Raw genomic sequence first — 21286 nt, 5'->3', positions numbered from 1 at the left:
CAACGCTTTTATTGGAATCCAACAGAAGGTGTAGATTCGCATTCAGATAAAAAGTGAAATATGCAAACAGACTGGGGGCCGAATGCATAAAAGAGTGTGCAGCCGTCTCACTAAAACTACGGAGGGAAATTATCTGGTGTTTGTTTTAGCTCACGTAGCCTGTGTGTTCGGAACGTCAGTCAGGGAAAAACACTTAGCTGCTCAACTGAGCTTGATTATTGATTCATGCTGATCATTGTAATGTGTAACAAATAGTTTCTAAGCTGTGAATATGACCCTCGTGCTTCTATTAGGGATCCCGTCACCACACAAACAAGTGAAGTAAGCCACACTTCATGTTTGAAACTATTCGGTATTTCGCCTTAAAAAGAAAAACAACAAAACAAAAACATTTCTATAAAAAAAGAAATAAAAACACATGGCATCCAGGCTTTGAGCACCGTAACCTGCATGGAGCATGTTCCCACTGTGTCTATTATTTCAAATAGCTAAAGTTATTATAGAGGCTCTGAATGAATCCTGAGTTGAGCCACTGCTTTTGTGAGACAACTTTACTCATCAGAAACACCTGCATAGCTTTGTAATGAAAATGAATGTAACATTTATAAATGCTACATTCACAGATCCTGCCTTATAGCAACAGAGGTTCAGACATAGCCCTGATTCCCCTCAGATGTCGGCTCCTTCATTCAAATAGGGATTTAATGCCTATTTAAACATATTCTCAGGGGATTTTACACATCTGGGAAACATACAGGTTTGGCTGTCACCATTTTTAGAGTTTTTAAAGCTTTTTATTGTGGATTTAATTCATTTTCATAGTTTTGGGCTAAACATTGCTCTGCATGATTATTGTATGCAGACACATTTTATACATAAGGCCCTTTTTGTGGAACTAAAAGGATAATTTGGAGAGGATTTCCTACAGACTATTAAGCACAGCAGAGACTTGTCATGCTCTGGGCTTATTTCTCCTGAGAACCCTGTTAAAGTGAATTAAAAATTGACTAAATACGTACTACCAGCTGCGATTACTGCAAGCATAGCAGTAGAGGTCTGAACACACCATCTGCATCAGATTCTACAAAGCTCTGATTCATTTTTATTTTGGTGCTTGCTGCTTTGGCTAAAAGGTTTTTTGTTTCTATTTATTTGTTTTCTGTTTTTCTAAGCAGCTAACGCAGGTAGGCTCACTGGTTATCGAAATGTCTTAATGATTGCACCGAGAATTCTGACAAGCAACATGTGTGAGCTGCATGATTCTAGACAAACCTATTTGGGGACAAACCTGAACGGTTTAACGTGCGTTTTGGAGATTTATTTTTTTCTATGTTCCCCAAAGTGGACGTTAACTCTGACACGTTTACTTCTAATTGCTGGGTAGCTCGGCGTAGAGCCCGGCGTAGAGCCACGCAGCAGCAGAGAATACTGCATGGTCTGCCTGGTCTGTTTTGCTGTTGGATCAGTTGATAAATCAAGTCTGATGCGTCTCTGCATTATCTGTCTTTTTTTTTTTGGTTAAAAAAAATAAATAATTGTTTTTACGTTTTCATACTACTGCAATAAAAACTGAATTAACTTTATGGTTATTTCACCCATCTTTACCAGCACCTTAAACAGATCAATACTTTTTAAGCTCCCATTGCACTTTCTGTTGGAAGTTTTTTTTTTAGATAAAACAGTTTCAGCACTTCTTCCCTTTGTTTAGGGAGAGATGAACAAATAAGCCAAAAAGCCAGCTGATCAGGACCCCCTTAGACAAAAGCCAAGTCAGTAGTGAAAGTAGAAATGTACTAGTTGTTGGTTTTCTCTCCTCTTTCCTTCAGTGATGGAGGCGTTTCCTGAGGCGGCGGTGCATCAGGCGTGTCTTCGCTCTGATCGGTGGCTTCGGGGGTTTGTGGCTCCGGTTCGGCGGGCGGCTCCTCTGTCTGCGGCTCTGCAGTCTGCGTGGGGTTGATCGGTGCGAGGACTATAGGAGGCTGGGGGAGCAGAAAGTAGGTGTATGAAATAAAATGGCCAAAATGTGATCAGAGAAAACAAGAGAAAAGATACGGGGGGGGGGGGGGGATGACAGTAATTCCTCTGGCACAATGAAACATCAAACCTTTGTGCTTTAAACTGTGCTCAGAGGTATTGCTGTTGATTGAAAAGCAGAAACTTCCCAGAGATCATTGCTAAAGTAAACATGCAAATCATCTCAGGATAAATTACTCGCTGTTTAACACGACATAAAAGCTCTATTGCTGAGAAAAATCACAAGAGAAAGAGCGTTTAGATGAGGTAAGCATTATTTAATTCAAAATAAAGTGCCAAGCCCAGATGGAATATCTGTAGTGACATTTGCAGACAGCTGAGCCCTCAGCAGCAGACTACAGCACACCCACAGTCAAATAAAAGGTAAGGGAGGGACAGGGAAACAGAAGGAGGCGGTTGGAATGGGTGGGGCTTACTCAACTTGAAATACTACTTCACTCTGCTCACTTTTCTTTTTTTTTTTTTTTTAAACAGATTGTTTAATTGTCTGGAGTCTCTTTTTTTTTGTTCTTCGGCAGTAGGCAGTCATATCAAACTGGTATTCACCACAAATCCACTTCCAGTCCAGAACTGACGCAGCTCCCTGCGCCACAGCGCCACGGTGAGGCTGGTGAGCAGAGTGCAAGGCACCAGGTAGAGCAGGGCCGGCTGGCCCATCTGCATCACTGCCAGGGCCACGAAGGTGATCAGCAGGCCGACGCCGTACGCTGACCGCACAGGAGAGAGAAACAGGAACTTTAATGCAAACCAGGACAGAAAAAAAAGTTCTCATCTAGCAGTTTGTAAAGTGTTTACTTTGGGGTTAAATGCACAATAATCTGACAAAAATCTTTCTGTTTGTTAATCCAACTCCAGAATCCACCAGAAATGTTGCTGGTTTTCTTGATTCTGCAACCTTTACAATCCAAAGGGCCATTTTCACATTCACTCACTGTTTCAAGTGAAACAGCCACAACTTAACCTTTTTTTTAAACAAAAACTGCTGATTTTTCCTATAATGCAGAAAGAACCACCATTTTATTATATGATTTTTAGCAAGCTGTTAAAAAACAAACAAAACTATAATTTAATCATTAACCTTTTTTGTTTTAGCCAATCTGATGGTATTGTCTCTGTAAAGTGTGTTTTGAATGGTCACTTTAAAAACTCATTGAATTGAATTCAACCTAATTACAAAAAATATATATTACAGGTACTTTTACCATCGTTATTCCTAAAAATTCAATGCAATTATTCCATGAAATAGCCTAAATAAACCTGCAACTGTTGCATCTACTTTAAATTTATCATATTCAGCTGAGGTAATAAGGAGCCACTAGCAGACCCCTGCTCTACAGCAACAGAGAAACCTCCCCCATGTGTCATTCTCCTTCCACTTCATGCTAATTTATGTTTGTGCCAAACAATAAATAAGACAAAGAGTTCAAAGAGGCCCATTTTCAGTAAATCAGACTTATTTAAGACAAAAAGACAGTGGATCTAAACCTCAATGGTGCCTTTAATCCATCTGGATTATTATGATTATAAAACAAGGAGGATCTCTGCTGCCAGAGTCTCCACAGAAACGCTTACCGATCGTACAGGCCACGAAGTAGATCCTGGAGGACTGGGTTAAAATGTCAAATCGGTGACAGTATGCCACCAGCAGACCTGAGGAGGGAAACCACAGAATCACTCTCTTCATGTCATTGGTTAGAGCTCGTGAGCTGTAGCTAAAACAAAACTTCATAAATAAAACCCCCACCTGGTACTAAGACGTCCCCAAAGCCAAGGAGGGAGAAGGGCCGGTCACAGAGAGCCAGAGGAGAGGAGTTCAACCTCGGCACTTTGAGCACCATGGGCAGCTGAAGATGAAGACAGATGTCAGAGTTGGTGTTTGCTTCTCTAAGCTGAAAAGGATTTTTTTTTGGGTGGGTGGGCTCACCTTCTCATGTGTGGCGGAGTCTGAGGGGCCAGCCGCCACCTCCACCATTATGCTCTCCCCACTCTGTGAGCAGAAGAAAGGAGGAGGATCAGAACCAAACCTAAAACTCCCTCTAAACTCCCTACAGCTCAGACTCATCTTACCTTTGTAAAGAAGGGTGTAATAAATACGAAGAAAACATCATAAACAAACAGAACCGACAGCAGTAAAGTGCACGCCTGCCGGGGAAAGAGGGAGAAAGACGAGGTTAGAAGGCGAAATGATGCAAAGCCGTCATGGTTGCCATCCGTCAGCTTTACCTTGAATGTTGGCAGCCTCACTGTTTTGAGCATGTAGAGACAGAAGGCGATCCCCAGGGCGTCCTGCAACACCCAGGCCCATCTAGGGAAGAAAGCAAGAGCTTATCGGCAGCACCAACACAAGGTTCAAAAAAGCAGTTTCTGTGTCTGAGTTAAAGAAGCATTCAAAGATCCTCCGTGTGTCACTAGACTATTAGAAATTCAGCTGTAACATCCAAAAAAACAGCAGCTGTGTGGATTTCTCCTCATTTATCTAACAGGAGTCTGGATGAACATCCACTGGCTTCAGACTCACTGGTCCTCGTTGCGAAACACCATCCAGATGATGCTGATGGCGATGCAGACGGCCGACAGCAGGAGAGCGCGGATCTGAGGGCGTTTGTGCAGGTACGGCAGGTTGTTCTCCGGGATCCTGTTTTTATTTTAAAGAACAAACATAATTTACATGTCAATTAGTTTCCCTCCAATAGCTACTGTCAGCGTGGGTTTCATTGTCTAATGCAGCCATTAACTGAAGCAGCTGTTTTTGTTTGATGGGAATTCTTTTTTTTTTTTTTTTACTAAATCCCATCTGTACAATGAAAACAAAATCTAATTAAATAAACTGTTTTTCACGTCCCAATCCAAACATTAGTGTATTTCATAGACCAACACAAAGTACAGTGTTGCTGTTTGAGGCTATGCAGCTTTCAAAGAACCTCAAAAAATCTCAGACTTAGTTGATGTTACCTTATTTATCTAATTTAAATTATTAGTATTATTGCCTTATGTTATATCTTTATGCTAAATTTTATTATTTTTCTTTAATTTTGCACATTTCTTTTCCTATGCACTTTGTTTTCAGCTGTTACACTGCAAAAACTATTTAGAAATAAGTAAATATTTGCCAATGGAATGAGTATTTTTACTCTTAAAATAAGATAATTAGATAATATGCGCTTCAAAGACAATGCAATTTTTTTTTATTTTCAATATAAATTGTCTTGTTCCATCGGACAAGTGCTTCACTTATCTCCTCAGTTCAAGAAAAAAATGCACTTATTCTAACAAAAAATGACTAATTTAGAATTCTACTTTTTGCAGTGTAGCTGTTTTTAGGTACACTATGCAACATTTTTCAGTTAATTAATGTGTTCCATATCGTTTTGGATGATTAAATGAGTCATTTCAGGTTAAACAAAGGTATTCTCGGCCGCCCTGGTGGTCTGTGGGGGAAATACCGCACTTGCAATTGCAGGAGCACCGACCCGCACCCACAGGCTCAGAAGTCTCACGAGAGTCGGTCTTGCTTTACGGCAAGAACTGCTACACGCCCCCAGTTAAAAATTCTCGTTGCTAGCACAGCTGCCGCGGTGAACCGCGAGGAGGCGACCCGGCCAGAGGCTGCTGTTGAAGGGATTCCTACCGTCGGCGCACCGCTGGTATGTGGGGGTCTGAGCGGCTCCGACAGAAAAAATATTGAAGGCAGGATAATAATCTGAATGAACTGACGGCACTGATTACGTTTTCAGGTGTATTTTCTCACTTAAACACATATTAAAACTACTTTATTCCCACTGATCACAGCAAATATAGCTGCAAGGCAGAGAAAGGTTAGTGAAGCTCCGCCCAACGCGCGTCAGACACACTTTTGCACCGCGCAGGCAGAGCAGCAAAGCTGCTTCAGCCGCGTGTCAGCATTAGTCATTCGTTGCGTTCGTCTGTCTGCTAAGCTCAAAACAACCGCGCCTGGCTTGACGGAGAAACCAGGAGAACAGCTGTGCATATTTACGACAGTGCACTTTTACTTTCGCCCTCTGGGGGGAGCCTCGCTGGAAAATCAACACCGGTTGCATAGTGTACCTTTAAGCACTCTACAAATACATAAGATGATCATGATGAGATTCGTTCAAAAGAAAGGTGCTAAAACAATTTAAAAATAAAATGGAATTGAAAACCAGGCATCAAAACGAAATAAAAACTCATGAAAAGTTTCAAACTATTGCCAAAAAGGCAGCATCTGATCATTTATTTGGAAAAAAGATTCAAACCATGTAAGACTTTGCCTCTACTTCACAGCTATGTATCCCTCTGTGTTGGTCTATTACATTAAATCTAAATGACATGTATTGAAAATGTGGTTTATAATGTAGCACAATGTAACTCCACTTTAATTAGAAGAGTTTTCTTTTGTCAGCAGAGCATTTTTAGCCATCAGTTTAACTGTTATTAAAGCTAGATGTTTCACCTGCACTTGCAGAAAGGAATCCTCCTGACAAAAGGCCACAGACAGCTGTAGAGGCCGACGGAGGAGGCCAAGCAGAAGATGCCGATGACCCAAATGGCTAAAAACATCGGAAATCAGCGACAAAGCAAAGCAGGATCATTAACAGGATGATGGGAACATGCACTTTCCAGGAAGGGGCAAAGTTACTGAATCTCTTTGCATGCTTTCTCTGAATTCCGTCTGTATGCTGCACGTACCCAGGCGGTCATAGAAAAAGTAAAGGAGCACCAGCATGTTGCAGCACATGACCACAAACACACAGATCATGATGGGGGTGACGTCCACTGTCTCCTCGTCCTGTTTCTCCGCTCCATCGTCTCGTTTATGCTTCATGTAACGCCTGCAGGACGATCAACAAGAGAAGACTATTAGGGTGATTAAAGGAGGCCCGAGCTGTAGCTCTATGACCGGAGAGTTGATGGTGCTAAACCATCCAGTCAGCCTGGTGACACCTTCAGTTCTGTGCATCAGAGACCCCGCCCCACCTCATCAAAGAGCAGGTCCGATTGGCTCACAGTTACTAATTAACTTACTTCTTGCGATCTCTGCTGCCGGCCCAGTAGCCTCCGACAGCCACCGTTCCCACAGCCATCAAGAAGATGATCACCATGTTGTAGTCCAACACCGGCTCGTTGGGTGCATACATGGCCACAAGCCTTCCTTTACTAAAGGTCTGAGCAAGTTAGAAATAAAGAGGTTTGGGTTGCTAAATCTGATCAAAGCTTTTCACATTTATAAATCATCTTAGATTCCTCACCTTGCTTATGTCCAACATATCAGAGTAGCTTAGCAGAGCCACAGGAATGTCTATCTCCTCATACTGGCTCTTATTTCCAGCTGGTGGTGTCTGTTAATCACACACACATATCTTCAGTGGGATGGACTGGGATCTGTTCACAGCACTCTAAGGTTAACTCCTTACCAGCCGGTCCTTGCTGACAATGAGGAGACCCTTGGCACCATTAATCTGGGCCAGGCGAACCTTTTCATAGAAGGTGCAGTTGCCCCTCATCACCATGGGGATGCGGTTTGGGAAGCCTCCCTCTGGCACCTCGGAGGGTGAGCACAGGACCGACGATGTCAGGTCGTGGATCTGAAGACGGGACTGTGAGGGAGAAAGACTGGAGTGATCAAACACGGCTGAAGGGGACAAAATTCAACTTTATGATAAGATTAAGACAAAATCTATTCTTTTCCTGCTTTATTCTTGGGAAAAAAATCTATTCAGCTTTTTAATAGAAGGGGAGCGGCGGCCTAGTGGTTTCGGCATCCAGAGGTTTTGAATTCAAGCCCCACTCCCACAGACTGCCACTCTAGGTCTCTGAGCAAAGAGCCTTAACCCCCACTGCTCCCTGGGCGCCGCACAGTAGCAGCCCACTGCTCCCCAAGGCAATGGCTTAAATGCAAAGAGTTAATCCCGTTGTCTGTACTTGTGACAGTGTAATGACAATAAAAGCAGGGGAAAAATTTTGTTCTCTAACAATTCTCCTAAAAATCAGAAATAAAAAGCTTCTTTATGAAACACAAAAGGTTAAATGTTTGCATTCATTTTATTTTCGAAAAACACCCTGTTATTTGTTGGCTGAAATCAGAGATTTCTAATTTTTTTTTCAATAAAATAAAAGGAACTAAAGTATTCATACAATTTTCATCTAGTTTTCCTTCTCCTTGAAGTATTTTGCAGCTCTAACATTTTGGGTTTTTACTTCCCTAAGACCGTCCTCGATGTATCTCAATTCAGGAACTCTGACCACTCACCTTCCTGAAATATACTAACCCACAGCATAATACTGCCACCACTAGGTTTCACTGGGAAGCAAGTGTGGTCACAAAGTTTAGATTCAAAGTTTAGATTTCTCTTATTTCATATATTAATTGATCCTATTTACTCACTATAAAAGTTTTCACTCAGTCTGTTTCACTTGCAAGGCCACACTATTCCCCTGCGTGAGGGTGTTTTTAGACCAGACTCCCACTACACAGGTTTATTAAGGATACGATTCCTAGAGTGTGAGGCTAGTGGTTTTCTAGTGTAAATTGTGCATCTCAGCAGCTCCTCTAGAGTTGCGCCTCAGTTGAACGTTTTCTCTGCTGCTCCTGCTAATATAGGTGGGCAGTCATTTCATGTAAATTCTGTATTTTTGATGTTACACATCTCCTGTTCTGCAACAAACCTTTGAGGGTCACAGATCAGCTGTACTCGTACTGAGATTATTAGTAGGTTTACTCATCAGGCCACTTCTGAAGGCATTTGGTTGCACAGAAATTATTTTTTACTAAAGAGGATTTTATATCAGAAAAATGTGGTGTATATAAAAATGCTGGTCAAAGTTTTCGGATTATTATTTGTAATAAGTTTTTGCTATTAATCACAAACCGTGAATGTTTCCTTTCAACTTTCCAATTACCCGCCACGTTGTGTCGGTCTCATCACATCCTATACATTAACATTTGTCTATGAAACATGATGAAATGTAAAAAAAAAAAAAAAAAAACTTCAAGGGGTTGTGTCACATACTTATCATAACACTAATAAAAACCAGGGGACTTACTGCTTTATTGAGGTCCTGAGGTAGACGCGCCCACTGTGAGTTGAAGAATATGCAGTAGTCCTTCCCAATACTTTTACCCGTCTCACTGAAATGAGCCATGCCATACTCTCCCACCACCTATAAACAGAAAAACAATGTTTTCTATGATCTTTTCATTTTATGAATTGGCATAAATATATAGAACAAAAAAATGTGTTATCTATAAAAGAGCCATAATTAACTAAGACAATTTGGCTGGCTGGCTGGCTGGCTGGCTGGCTGGCTGGCTGGCTGGCTGGCTGGCTGGCTGGCTGGCTGGCTGGCTGGATGGATGGATGGATGGATGGATGGATGGATGGATGGATGGATGGATGGATGGATGGATGGATGGATGGATGGATGGATGGATGGATGGATGGATGGATGGATGGATGGATGGATGGATGGATGGATGGATGGATGGATGGATGGATGGATGGATGGATGGATGGATGAATGGGTGGGTGGATGAGTGGAGGGATGGATGGATGAATGGATGGGTGGATGGATGGGTGGGTGGATGAGTGGAGGGATGGATGGAGGGGTGGATGGATGGATGGATGGATGGATGGAGGGATGGATGAATGGGTGGATGGATGGAGGGATGGATGTATGGATGGATGGATGGAGGAGTGGATGGAGGGATGGATGGATCGAGGGATGGATGGATGGGTGGATGGAGGGGTGGTTGGATGGATGGGTGGATGGATGGAGGGATGGATGGGTGGATGGAGGGGTGGATGGATGGGTGGGTGGATGGATGGAGGGATGGATGGGTGGATGGAGGGGTGGATGAATGGGTGGGTGGATGAGTGGAGGGATGGATGGATGAATGGATGGATGAATGGATGGATGGATGGGTGGGTGGATGGATGGATGGCTGGCTGGATGGATGGATGGATGGATGGAGGGGTGGATGAATGGGTGGGTGGATGAGTGGAGGGATGGATGGATGAATGGATGGGTGGATGGAGGGGTGGATGAATGGGTGGGTGGATGAGTGGAGGGATGGATGGATGAATGGATGGATGGATGGATGGGTGGGTGGATGAGTGGGTGGATGAGTGGAGGGATGGATGGAGGGGTGGATGGATGGATGGATGGATGGATGGAGGGATGGATGAATGGGTGGATGGATGGAGGGATGGATGTATGGATGGATGGATGGAGGAGTGGATGGAGGGATGGATGGATCGAGGGATGGATGGATGGGTGGATGGAGGGGTGGTTGGATGGATGGGTGGATGGATGGAGGGATGGATGGGTGGATGGAGGGGTGGATGAATGGGTGGGTGGATGGATGGAGGGATGGATGGGTGGATGGAGGGGTGGATGAATGGGTGGGTGGATGAGTGGAGGGATGGATGGATGAATGGATGGATGAATGGATGGATGGATGGGTGGGTGGATGAGTGGGTGGATGAGTGGAGGGATGGATGGAGGGGTGGATGGATGGATGGATGGATGGATGGAGGGATGGATGAATGGGTGGATGGATGGAGGAATGGATGGATGGATGGAGGAGTGGATGGAGGGATGGATGGATCGAGGGATGGATGGATGGGTGGATGGATGGATGGAGGGATGGATGGGTGGATGGATGGATGGGTGCAACTTTAAGACAACAGGACGAGTAAAAGTCTAAAAATACAAATATTTAATCTGTGACAGCTCCTGAAAACCCCGTTTAACAAGCATAATCGAAGAAATCAAGGCAAATATACGAAATATTAAATGGTTTGTTTGTATAATTTAATATAAGAGATGCAAAGGTAGAAGGAAAATGGGTTTAAAACAGAATGCACAATAAAATAATATTGATCATTCTGATTTGAAAGGGTTAATGAAAAGTTTTCCTTAACAAGTTTCTAACCTGGCTCCAACTAGTTGATTAAAAATCAAATGTTCCCCTTTGGGCTCAGATTTCCAAGCAGCCTCCATTTTTAAAACCAACTTCACGTTGCTTATTATAATCAAATACATTTCTACTCATCTTCTGACCATCTGTTAACAGAAATGCTGCGAATATGAACAGCAATTCTCCTTTATTATAATGTTAGATCCTATGATCGGTGATCTGTGGGTTTCCATGGCTCACGGTGATCTCCGCAAGCTAACATTTATATAGCATTGAGGCTAAAGTAGAAAGAAAACGTTTAGAATCTAACTATCCGGGCTCGTCAACTATAAGACGTGATTTACCAGATATATTGTTTACGGTTAAACTGATATTTCTGCGCTCACCTTTTGGATGAGAAAAGCGGCCCAAATCAGTGTCTGAGAAACCCTCATATCGCGCAGCCTGTTGTTGTTTCACCCATCAACCGACCAACCGCTCGGCTTGTTCTCGCAGCGGCTGCTTGACAAAGCCACGCCCATTTCCCCGTTAGCGGTCATTTCATTGGCTACTGTCATAGGGAGTTATAAAAAGGGTGTGTAAATGTGATTGGTTGAAGTATCAACAGTGAAAAGCTTCAAAGCTGGAACAATGTATTTAAAATCCCTCCATTGTGACCCTTAAAGCTCCCTGGTGGTCTAGTGGTTAGGATTCGGCGCTCTCACCGCCGCGGCCCGGGTTCGATTCCCGGTCAGGGAATATACCTTTTCATAATTTTAAGTCATGGAATTAACTAGCGAGCACTAAGTAGTATCTATAATCGAAAGGCATACTTTATTGACAGGTATATGAGTGGCTACCTTGTTGTTCATAGTTATCTGTTGCGAGTTAAATCTTGTTTTTAGACATGATGCAGTAAACTGTTTCAGCCTGATGTCATTCCATATGTCCGTCCGTCTGCTCTGTATTTACCTGTAGCAATTTATCCTTCATTACCGGAAGACATTTACATTTCAAAATAAGAGTTTTGAGCATCGTCAGTAATTTAGAATCTCTTTTTATAAAAAACAAAAACAAAAAAAAAAAAAAACAAAAAAAAAAACTTCTTGAAATATTATACAAATGTGCTGTTGATAAAACATCATACAAATTATTATTATCACACTACCCATATCTGTCATAGAAAATGCAAAGTACAAAGTTACAGCATCAAACCATTACAATTTGTTCAGAGATGTAGCAAAATTTTACACTAGTTTGCCCTTCAGGACATCCCTATAACAACAGAATATTTTGTACAAGGTTTTTGGATCATCAAGAAATATTTTGGAAAAAACTTTGATTAACTTTATAGGGTGAATTTTGGATGATTATTAATATTTAGAGGTTAATCTGATCTTATCCACTGATATGATCTACTCAGGCACTCTCAATGCACTAAACTTATACTTTAGAGCTCTACTGTGCACATAAAACATGCTTGTATTGTTTTACAGGGATTGTTAGATATATATTTCTAAATAGGTGCCTGTGTTTAATTCATAAATTAAAGTTTGATCTGTTACTCATTAAATCATGAAAATCAAAATTTTGGTGTCATAATTTACTTGCTATCCCCTAAACAAAAATCGCAAAGTTAATCTGCATAATAGATTGAATGCAGACCAATCGCTTTAACTGTATCAGCAATGTCCTGTCAGCAGTGATGGACAAGGTACTCAACTGTACAGTAGTACTTGAGTAAAAGTATTGATGCTCATAGTTAAATCTTACTCAACTACAAGTAAAAGTTACTCAGTCAAACATCTACTTAAGTTAAAGTATTACTCACTTTTGAAAATACTTGGATTTAAAAGTACTTGAGTATTCAAAAACAAAAATAAAATTTCCAATTTTGGCACATTTCTTTCTAATTTCCAGAGCATGAACCACCTAATTTATTGATGCATTGAAACACTGCTACAGATTCTAACTTTCAGCATAAAAATAGCACAGAATATAAGGACTGCTCTTTTGATTATTATTTCTCATTTAAAAACAAACTAAGAAGAGAAATGGAGCGTCTTGATTCTCCTCATACTATGGAATAGATATTTATGGTTGAATCTGTAACCACAAACAAACCACAACTTTGCTTTGTGAACTCTTCCCACATGGCAACCACTAATGCCTTAATAAAACTAATAAACAACAAATATTATCTGCCATAAGATATGAGAGATTTGTGGAACGTCATGCAAATTTCTACAACAATGGTGTCCAAATGTAGTCCTAAGGGGTACTATCTACCATGTTGAAATTGCATTTCAAGAACAAAAAACAGCAACAGTGGAACTTCCTCAAAATGTCGTGGAGTAGAACGTATAATATTTGACTATGAAATGTTGTGGAGGAAAAGTTATAAGTACTCCCCATAAAATGTTTCAAGTAAAGTAAAGATACTCAAAAAAAGCAGTCGTACTTTGTTATTTCCAGTGCTGCCTGTCAGCAACTATATATCATCATAAAGGACTACCTATTTGTGTAACTGATATATTATGTATGTATAGATTTTTAAAATTTCAATTCAATTCAGTTTATTTCTATAGCGCCAATTCACAACACATGTCATCTCAATTATGAATTTTGCTAAACAAAAAAATGAGGTTACAACAGAGTTCTATTGTTTTGTTTTTCAATAGTATTCCAAAAGTTACCATATCTCTAGAGAAAGATTCAGGAAGTTCAATTTTTGATTTGATCCACCTTTCTAAGCAATTCCAAAATGTTTTAGTTTGATTGCATTCATAGAAGACTCATCGTTTCTACATCACTTTCACAGAATGAGCATTTATTATCATCAACATTAAAACTAATTCTAATTTGTTATTTTGAGGGGTAAATTGCATTTAAAATAAAATATATGTTCATAAGACTATTTACATGCTCAGATACCGCGGACTTTTATTTTGAAATGAGCCACCGGAAGCTGTTTGTGTGTCCGTTAGCCTGTTGGAAGCTAAGCCTGGAGATTCAGTCAGCTACTTGAATGAGGAACGCAGCAGCTGTCGCAAACAGCACGGTTAGTATACATTTTTACATGATTTTCTCTGTTGAAATTGTTAAACATGTCAGCTATTGTCGTGCCTGGTGCTTCGGTTGTTTTCTGTAAGCTTTGATCACATAAAACGGCCGGTGTTTAACGCAGGGACGTATGCCGAGCTTTAGCTAGCTGTTTCCCGTTGTCAGGCTTCGTTTTCTTTCCGTTTCTTGATTTCTAAAAACTCTTTCAAACATTATTAAACTAGTGCTATGTATTTTGTTTCGTATTTGTTGTAATATATTTACGTTATTTTGCTGTTTTTATTTTGTTTATCCATTTGGTGAAAAAGTAGATTCCCTATCCGTAAAAACAACTAAAAAAAATAAAAAATCAAAAATTGAAGAGATACTGAGTGCGTGATTGATGTATTTTACTATATATATTGCGTGCAGATAAGAAAAGGAAGGTAACTCGTGTGTGTGACTGTTTCGTGGCCTTTAATTGAGTCAGAGTTGGCTGAAGCAGGAGATGATCTAAGTCAGCCTGGTATGCAAACGTCTGACATCAGCCTCAAAGTGTCTGAAAAACCAAAGCTGTTTTCACTAGAACCAAATAAGGAGGAGAACAGGCAGGGTTAGAGAGCCGCTGAAGGTCCTTCTGGCACCAATCTGTTTTATATGTTCAGCTGTTATCAAATATAGGGGATTGTTTTTGCTTTACTGCATTCCAGACGAAAAGCTCACCCGTCTCACTTTTGGTTCAGAAAGTAAGAATATGGAACCCATTATCCTCTGCTTTTGTATTCTGTGCATTTTGATGACTCTGGCTTCTGATGGATTAAAAACTAACAAGCACAGCGATACCAGGGGTATTAAACCATGTTTTTATTAGCTCTGTAAGCAGATGTCAGCCTAGTAAAGTAGACTTCATCAAAAAGCTTCCGAGCATTGCCAAACAAAAAGTCTGTTGGCATTCAGTGGATCATATTGCTGTGGAATTTCATTGATTTCTTCCATTCACTCAACTTTTCCATTACTATTTCTTGATAAAAGCACTATATGAATATTCAGCTCACTGTGAGCTGAATAAGGTTATTAGCAGTGACCTTGTAGTGCAGGATGCGAAGGACTGTTTGCTAGGAAGCTGTCAAATCAGCAGTATCTCCTCTAAGTATTTGTGGCATAATATAATCAGGGCTAATTTTTTTAATCAATTCATAAAATAATCATTTAATTTGGAACTATAACGAGCCGTTTAAAGTCAAAATGTACTAATAAATATACAAGACAGACAATGCTTTGTATGTGAATAAGCTGTATCCAGATATCCCCAAGTCTCAAAGTTTTAGCTTCAACTTAGTTGAAATTCTGGAAAAATAAAAAACTCTTGGAGTTTGGTGTTATTCCAGTTTTCAGGCATTCTGTAGGAGTTTATTATCAAAATGAACAGAAAAAAACATGCTTTCAAATATCTGACCTTTGTGTTCCAAATCTTTAACTTTTAAAATCTTATTAAGCTTTTGGATGACAAACTGATTCCTTGAGACACGCCTGTGTCATTCCTTTCCCTTTATTTTTATGTTGCAGGACGTCTGCAGGGCTTTTATTTGAGTCAGCGCCATGGCTGGCTTCAGGCAAGAGGATGTGGAGCTGTACTATGAGATGGGAGAGGAGCTGGGCAGGTACGAACCCATCTTACATCCGAGTTGCATATTTCCAGGTGTTGGGTTTTTCATAAGAATAGCTCTATAGTACAGATAAAAAAAAAAAAAAAAATCACCCAGAATCATTTTGGCTGCACTCATCTATTTCCTGGGATAATGAGTGTAGCTGAACCACACAGTTTATTGATCTATCAGGTATGACTTTAAGGCTGCCAAAACAAAAAACAAGCTCATAACAAAATTGCACCATCAACATAAACAATCTCCTACTGCACTTTTATGCTGTATTGGGCACTTTTAAAAAAAGAGTCACCCTTTCTTCTTCTTTTTTTTTTGAAAAGATCGACCTAACTTCTTGCCTTGGCTAATTTCTTTCTGCAGTAATGCAGCAGAAAGCGTGACGTCAGTGCCTCTCAGTGTCCCTTTGCTCTTTTGCTGTGGCAGAGAGCCTCTAAACATTAGGACGCTGCCAGAGTGTTTGTGTTACCTGGAACAAGCAAGCTTATTTTAAAAGAATGGAAAGTAAGGAATGATACTTTCTTAGCTGCTTCTGTCATATTTAGACTTTCGTTTTTTACTATTTTATTTTTTTCATTTTCTCTTTAAAAATACCATTTTACTCCATGTGGTTGTTTTAAGTACATTTTTTTTAAGTAAAACTAAAGTTTTTCTTATTTTATATACAGAATAGATGTTATTTCCCCACCATTATGTATCCTAAATAAATAATCAGTATTTAGACTTCTCAGCAATTTGCTGAGAAGTCTTATTATTTGTTACAGATAGATATCCCAGCATATTTGAACCCTTGTTGGCAGAGTTGCTGAAGTTGATTTAAATTGGTTGGGTTTCTGAGACAGAACCTAGAGTACGATCTAGAGAGGATCTAGAGCATGCATCCCCAAAGTCGGTCCTCGAGGGCCGCTGTCCTGCAGGTTTTAGATGTTTCCCTGCTTTAAAACAGCTGAGTATAATGATTGCAGTAGAGCAAAAGCCTGTTAATTAGCTTTCAATTAAAATCAGCTGTGCTGGAGCAAGGAAACCTCTAAAACCTGCAGGACTGCGGCCCTCGAGGACCGAGTTTGGGGGTGCCTGATGGAGTGTTGACATAAGGCTGTTCTATCTATGTGCATCTGGGTTTTGTTTTTCTTTGTACAATAGGTATAATCACCCAGCTAGAGCAAACAACTATGTACAAGTTAACTCACTCTAGCCCAAACATGTTTGGTCTTAAACATCTTTCATCTTAGAGTGGGTTTGGTCAGATGACGGAAACAATTTGTTGTCTTAATTTTATTGAATGGCCTCTCCAACCCTCTGACATCACCTTAACAGAATACTCCTAAAGCCTTAATGACATAACATTCATGTCCACAATGACGGACAGTAAACTTGTGACCAATACTTTAGTTTTCTTAAAGCTGGATACATTTCAAGAATATATGATGCATGTCAAAAAGATTTCTCACATGCGAGATTAACTTTTTCCTTAAAGGAATGATCAATACTATCAGTTATATCTCGACTCTGCTCCTCCCTCACTGCAGCGGACAGTTCGCCATCGTCCGAAAGTGCAAAGAGAAGAGCACGGGTATTGAATATGCAGCGAAATTAATCAAGAAGCGCCGGCTGTCGTCCAGCCGACGCGGGGTAAGCCGCGAGGAGATCGAGCGCGAGGTCAACATCCTGCGGGAGATCCAGCACAGCAACATCATCACGCTGCATGACATCTTTGAGAACAAGACGGACGTGATCCTGATCCTGGAGCTGGTGTCAGGCGGGGAGCTGTTTGACTTCCTGGCCGAGAAGGAGTCTCTGACCGAGGAGGAGGCCACGCAGTTCCTCAAGCAGATCCTGGATGGCGTCCACTACCTCCACTCCAAACGCATAGCTCATTTCGACCTCAAGGTCACAATTAATTACAACCTCATTAATATTCATGAATATTCTTGTTTGGATTTTGACTGTTACTGCTCTTCTATGAGGAATCTCTCTACTTTGCTTTGATTCTCACTGACCTTGAAGGTGAAAATCCTTTCATTTTTGTTTCTTTCAGCCTGAGAATATCATGCTGCTGGATAAGAACGTTCCCAATCCCAGGATCAAGCTCATAGATTTCGGGATCGCTCACCAGATCAAAGCTGGAAACGAGTTCAAGAACATCTTTGGGACTCCAGAGTTTGTCGGTAAGGTCTCATTCCCGAACTCTGCGGGCCTCCGACTTTAAAGTTGTAAAAGAAAAAAAATCTGTGGCTGCAGATCACATCTGCTTTGAATTAAAGTTTGCATTCTTTCATGCTTTCTCCAGCGCCGGAAATAGTTAACTATGAACCTCTGGGCCTGGAGGCAGACATGTGGTGAGAAGACTTTAAGTTTCTTCTTCTCTCCCCATCTAGAGCTGCTTACAAGTCTCTGTTCGAGTTTTCATTTATCTTTATTTACCTTCTGTTGTTTTCAGGAGCATCGGGGTGATCACATACATTCTGTGAGTAATGCTTCAGATCCCAGTTAAATTCTTTTATAGTTCCTATGAGAGCTGACAGTGAAAGGTTTTTTTTTTTTGTGTGTGTGTGTGTGTTAGGCTGAGCGGCGCATCACCGTTCCTCGGCGAGACCAAGCAGGAGACCCTGACCAACATATCTGCCGTCAATTACGATTTTGACGAGGAGTATTTTAGCAGCACCAGCGAGCTGGCCAAGGACTTCATACGCCGACTGTTGGTCAAAGATCCAAAGTAAAACCGCGGGTGGATCCAGATAAATTCAGGCTTATGTTTATATTTTTTAAACTTGATGATGGATTCTTATTTTTGCAGGAAGAGAATGACGATTGATGACAGTCTGGAGCATCCATGGATTAAGGTTGGAATTTTGATTACTGCGATTTTCTTGTTCAGTCCTGTGTTGTTGTTTTTTTTGTTTTGTTTTTTGTTTCCCCCCATCCCCAAGAATTCAAAGAAGATTTAAAACTTGATAGTTGAGAATAGTTATTCTGTCCCTGCTTGCCTATGATGCCATGCTCGACAGATAGCTAACAGTTTCTTTAAGAAAAGCCACACTTCTGGAGTTCTTTTCAAGCTTTACTTACGAGTCACTGTAAAACTGCAAAACAAATAGTACAAAGATGTCTTAGTTACATTTGTTTCAAGAATATATCATGGATCGCTGTACATTAAATGGATGAAAAATGTAGTGTTAGCTTAATGCTAACGTCAACAGAAAAACCCATATTAATGCTAACTGTTAGCATTTTCCAAAGAAAAAAGAAAAAATCACACCTTTTCTGTTCGTAACCATATTATACCTGAAGAGAAGCTCAGTAACAAGCAACTGGACATAGAAAATACTCACAGGCGAATGTTTTCCTGGCTATATCACATAGATTAAGAAAACTGACTGTTTCTTCATACAGCATCCCATAATTTTTGTCCTGTCTTTTGTTTGACTTTTTCTTTGTTGTGATTTAGGTTCTGTACTTAAAGTGCTGTTGATAATAAGATCTAGTCGAACAGTTGGATTTAAATTTTTTCTCATTTCTTCTCCAGGTCATCAAAAGACGAAATGTGCGCCAGGAGGACAGGGATCACAAAGTGGAGCGCCGGCGCCTGAAGACCACTCGGCTGAAGGAGTACACCATCAAGTCCCACTCCAGCATGCCGCCGAACAACACCTACGTGAACTTTGAGCGGTTCTCCCAGGTGCTCGAGGAGATTGCTGCAGCCGAGGAGGGGCTGAAAGAGCTGGAGCGCAACCAGCGGTCCTGCCAGGAGGATGTGGCAGCGCTGCTGTCCATCTACGAGGAGAAGGAGGGCTGGTACAAGGAGGAGAACCAAAGCATTTCTGCCGACCTGAGCCACATCCGCCAGGAGCTGCAGCGCACGCAGAGCCAACGCAAGAAGTGCCAGGAGGACGCCCGGCTCACCATGCAGTCTGCCAACAGCCTCAAGCGCAAGTTTGGGCGGCTGGAGAACCGCTACGACGCGCTGGCTGAGCAGGTGGCCTCTGACGTCCGCTGGGTGGAGGAGCTGCTCAAGTCCATGACCGCCGAGAAGGACTTGCTGGGATCCAGCAGCGTGCCCTGAGCTGACCCGCCGATGTTTTCTTTCTAACGCTTCATCCCGCCCTTCTGCTCCGCTTGTGGTCAGAGGAGATGAATGAATCAGTCATCTCCACATGCTTTGCTGCTGCTGCTGCTTATTGGAAAAATCTTCCACTATTTTTATCCCAAAGGAGAGGATGAGAACCTAGGAGGCAAACATTGCAGCCACTTCCATAGAAGAAGGCTCCTTTCTGTTTTTATACTTTAACTTATTTTACATCTTTTTATGTACTGTAACTCAGCTGCTCCTTCACCATTTGGGTGAGAAACAAAATTAAAAGCTTTTTTTTTATTTTTTTTATTCTTAGTCTGTTTTATTATATTAGCAGCTAGCTTTCATTTTAACCCTTTCTGTTCCAGTTACAGACCACTTTAGTTGGAATAACTTTACAATATTTTTTGCTTTATAGGCTTCTTAGGGGTTCGGGTGTATTTATTCATGCAGTTACATGCATGGTGGGTTTAATATTCTAAAAGGGGGTCTGGACTGTGTGTCAATGCAATAAATATAAAGCCTCAGTCCAGAAAATAAAGCTTTTAGGTAGCACTGTAATTTAAGTTAGATCACCTGCTAAAAATAGAATAGATTGGACTTTTTATTTTTTTTATATACACATTATGTTGTACATCTCATTGGTGCCAAATGATTTTATTTGAGCAGGTAATAGGTTTGAATTTACAGCAAGTGTTCTAGTAAAGTGTTAGCTGATTTTGGGGACGTATAAATTAGCCTTTGCAGTGCCTGAAAACGGATCAACCTCATTGCGAGCATCTAGCTGCCATCAGCGTACAGTCATTTCAAATTCCTATTTAGAAAATGCTGATAGTCTTAAAATGCAAGACGTTTTGCACAGTAGCCTTGTAAACCAAACAGTTTGCATGGAAACCCGTATTTCTTTAGATTCTAAGTGAACATTCATCCGGGCACACTTCAGACATTCCATCGACGAGTTTCACATCCAGCTACCACATTCCCTTTGCTTACCAGGAAAGGTATGTTTTTCTTTGTAGTCTGTAGGATGTTTCATTAGAGAAATGTACTCGTTTGCACTTAGAAAGCAGTTTCAGAATCTATTTTAACTTGTATGCTGACTAAGAAACTGTAAATCTGACTGAAACTCTTTCAAATAAAGAAAACTAAATATTCAGTATGTGTGTGGGAGTCATTTCAATGTCTACCTGAAAAGATTTCATCAGGAATTTTTAACTGTGTTGCACAGTGTCCAGATTCAGACGTTGCCCATGTACTTATATTCCTATACCTTAATTGTTTTAGATTTTGTATTACAGAGGTAAAAAAAAACACATTCGTTAATTGCAACACAGCTAAAAAGTAGTCTGATAAAATTTTTTCCTTGGCTTTTCATTGGAGTTTTGTGATTTGTTTAAGATCTGGACTTTGAAGCCTTTTAGTACATGAGTTGGATTTGGTCTGAACCTTTCTGTTGTAGCTCAGGGTCCTAAGTAGTGTTTCCTTGTTTTCAACGCTCAGTACCATTGTCGTCTGACCAGAGCATTATCTCCTTGCGTTTGCTGTGTTCCAATAAGCAGGACGTCTTCACAGTCGCACACC

At 40.9% G+C, this 21286-nt stretch overlaps 2 protein-coding genes and 1 non-coding gene across 3 annotated transcripts; 2 read left to right on the top strand and 1 right to left on the bottom strand.

Annotated features, from left to right (window-relative positions):
• Positions 1 to 1661: 1661 nt before the first annotated feature.
• On the bottom strand, positions 1662 to 11489 carry sppl2 (signal peptide peptidase-like 2). Its single transcript, XM_038291975.1, has 15 exons — positions 11338 to 11489; positions 9076 to 9192; positions 7446 to 7628; positions 7281 to 7370; positions 7057 to 7196; positions 6721 to 6863; positions 6485 to 6581; positions 4553 to 4669; positions 4258 to 4339; positions 4102 to 4176; positions 3959 to 4021; positions 3779 to 3878; positions 3607 to 3684; positions 2581 to 2741; positions 1662 to 1979 (listed from the first exon to the last, which is right to left on the bottom strand). The coding sequence occupies exons 1-15, from the start codon at positions 11383 to 11385 to the stop codon at positions 1794 to 1796; spliced, it is 1680 nt and encodes a 559-aa protein (XP_038147903.1). The 5' UTR covers positions 11386 to 11489; the 3' UTR covers positions 1662 to 1793.
• Positions 11490 to 11617: 128 nt separating this feature from the next.
• trnae-cuc lies at positions 11618 to 11689 on the top strand. The gene has a single exon. It is a non-coding gene; the product is annotated as a tRNA-Glu (tRNA).
• A 2194-nt stretch (positions 11690 to 13883) lies between these two features.
• On the top strand, positions 13884 to 20861 carry dapk3 (death-associated protein kinase 3). The gene is made up of 9 exons (XM_038291945.1): positions 13884 to 13991; positions 15539 to 15633; positions 17163 to 17523; positions 17672 to 17801; positions 17924 to 17972; positions 18074 to 18100; positions 18197 to 18349; positions 18431 to 18476; positions 19160 to 20861. Exons 2-9 carry the CDS (start codon positions 15572 to 15574, stop codon positions 19694 to 19696), a joined length of 1365 nt encoding a protein of 454 aa, XP_038147873.1. The 5' UTR covers positions 13884 to 13991; positions 15539 to 15571; the 3' UTR covers positions 19697 to 20861.
• The last annotated feature ends 425 nt before the right edge of the window (positions 20862 to 21286 follow it).

The sequence above is a fragment of the Cyprinodon tularosa genome, unplaced genomic scaffold (assembly GCF_016077235.1).
Source record: "Cyprinodon tularosa strain WSP-4 unplaced genomic scaffold, ASM1607723v1 ctg304, whole genome shotgun sequence".
NCBI lineage: Eukaryota > Metazoa > Chordata > Actinopteri > Cyprinodontiformes > Cyprinodontidae > Cyprinodon > Cyprinodon tularosa.
Note: the sequence above shows the minus strand (reverse complement) of the source record. Positions and strands in the feature narration are given on the sequence as shown.

Excerpts from the sequence above, each read along its gene's own strand:
- dapk3 (XM_038291945.1), top strand. The coding sequence starts at position 15,572 with ATGGCTGGCTTCAGGCAAGAGGATGTGGAGCTGTACTATGAGATGGGA. Across the intron at positions 17,524-17,671 it reads TAGCTCATTTCGACCTCAAG|CCTGAGAATATCATGCTGCT; the intron begins GTCACAATTAAT and ends TGTTTCTTTCAG. Across the intron at positions 18,350-18,430 it reads CTGTTGGTCAAAGATCCAAA|GAAGAGAATGACGATTGATG; the intron begins GTAAAACCGCGG and ends TTATTTTTGCAG.
- sppl2 (XM_038291975.1), bottom strand. The coding sequence starts at position 11,385 with ATGAGGGTTTCTCAGACACTGATTTGGGCCGCTTTTCTCATCCAAAAG. Across the intron at positions 7,197-7,280 it reads ATATGTTGGACATAAGCAAG|ACCTTTAGTAAAGGAAGGCT; the intron begins GTGAGGAATCTA and ends TAACTTGCTCAG. Across the intron at positions 6,582-6,720 it reads CTTTTTCTATGACCGCCTGG|CCATTTGGGTCATCGGCATC; the intron begins GTACGTGCAGCA and ends CGATGTTTTTAG.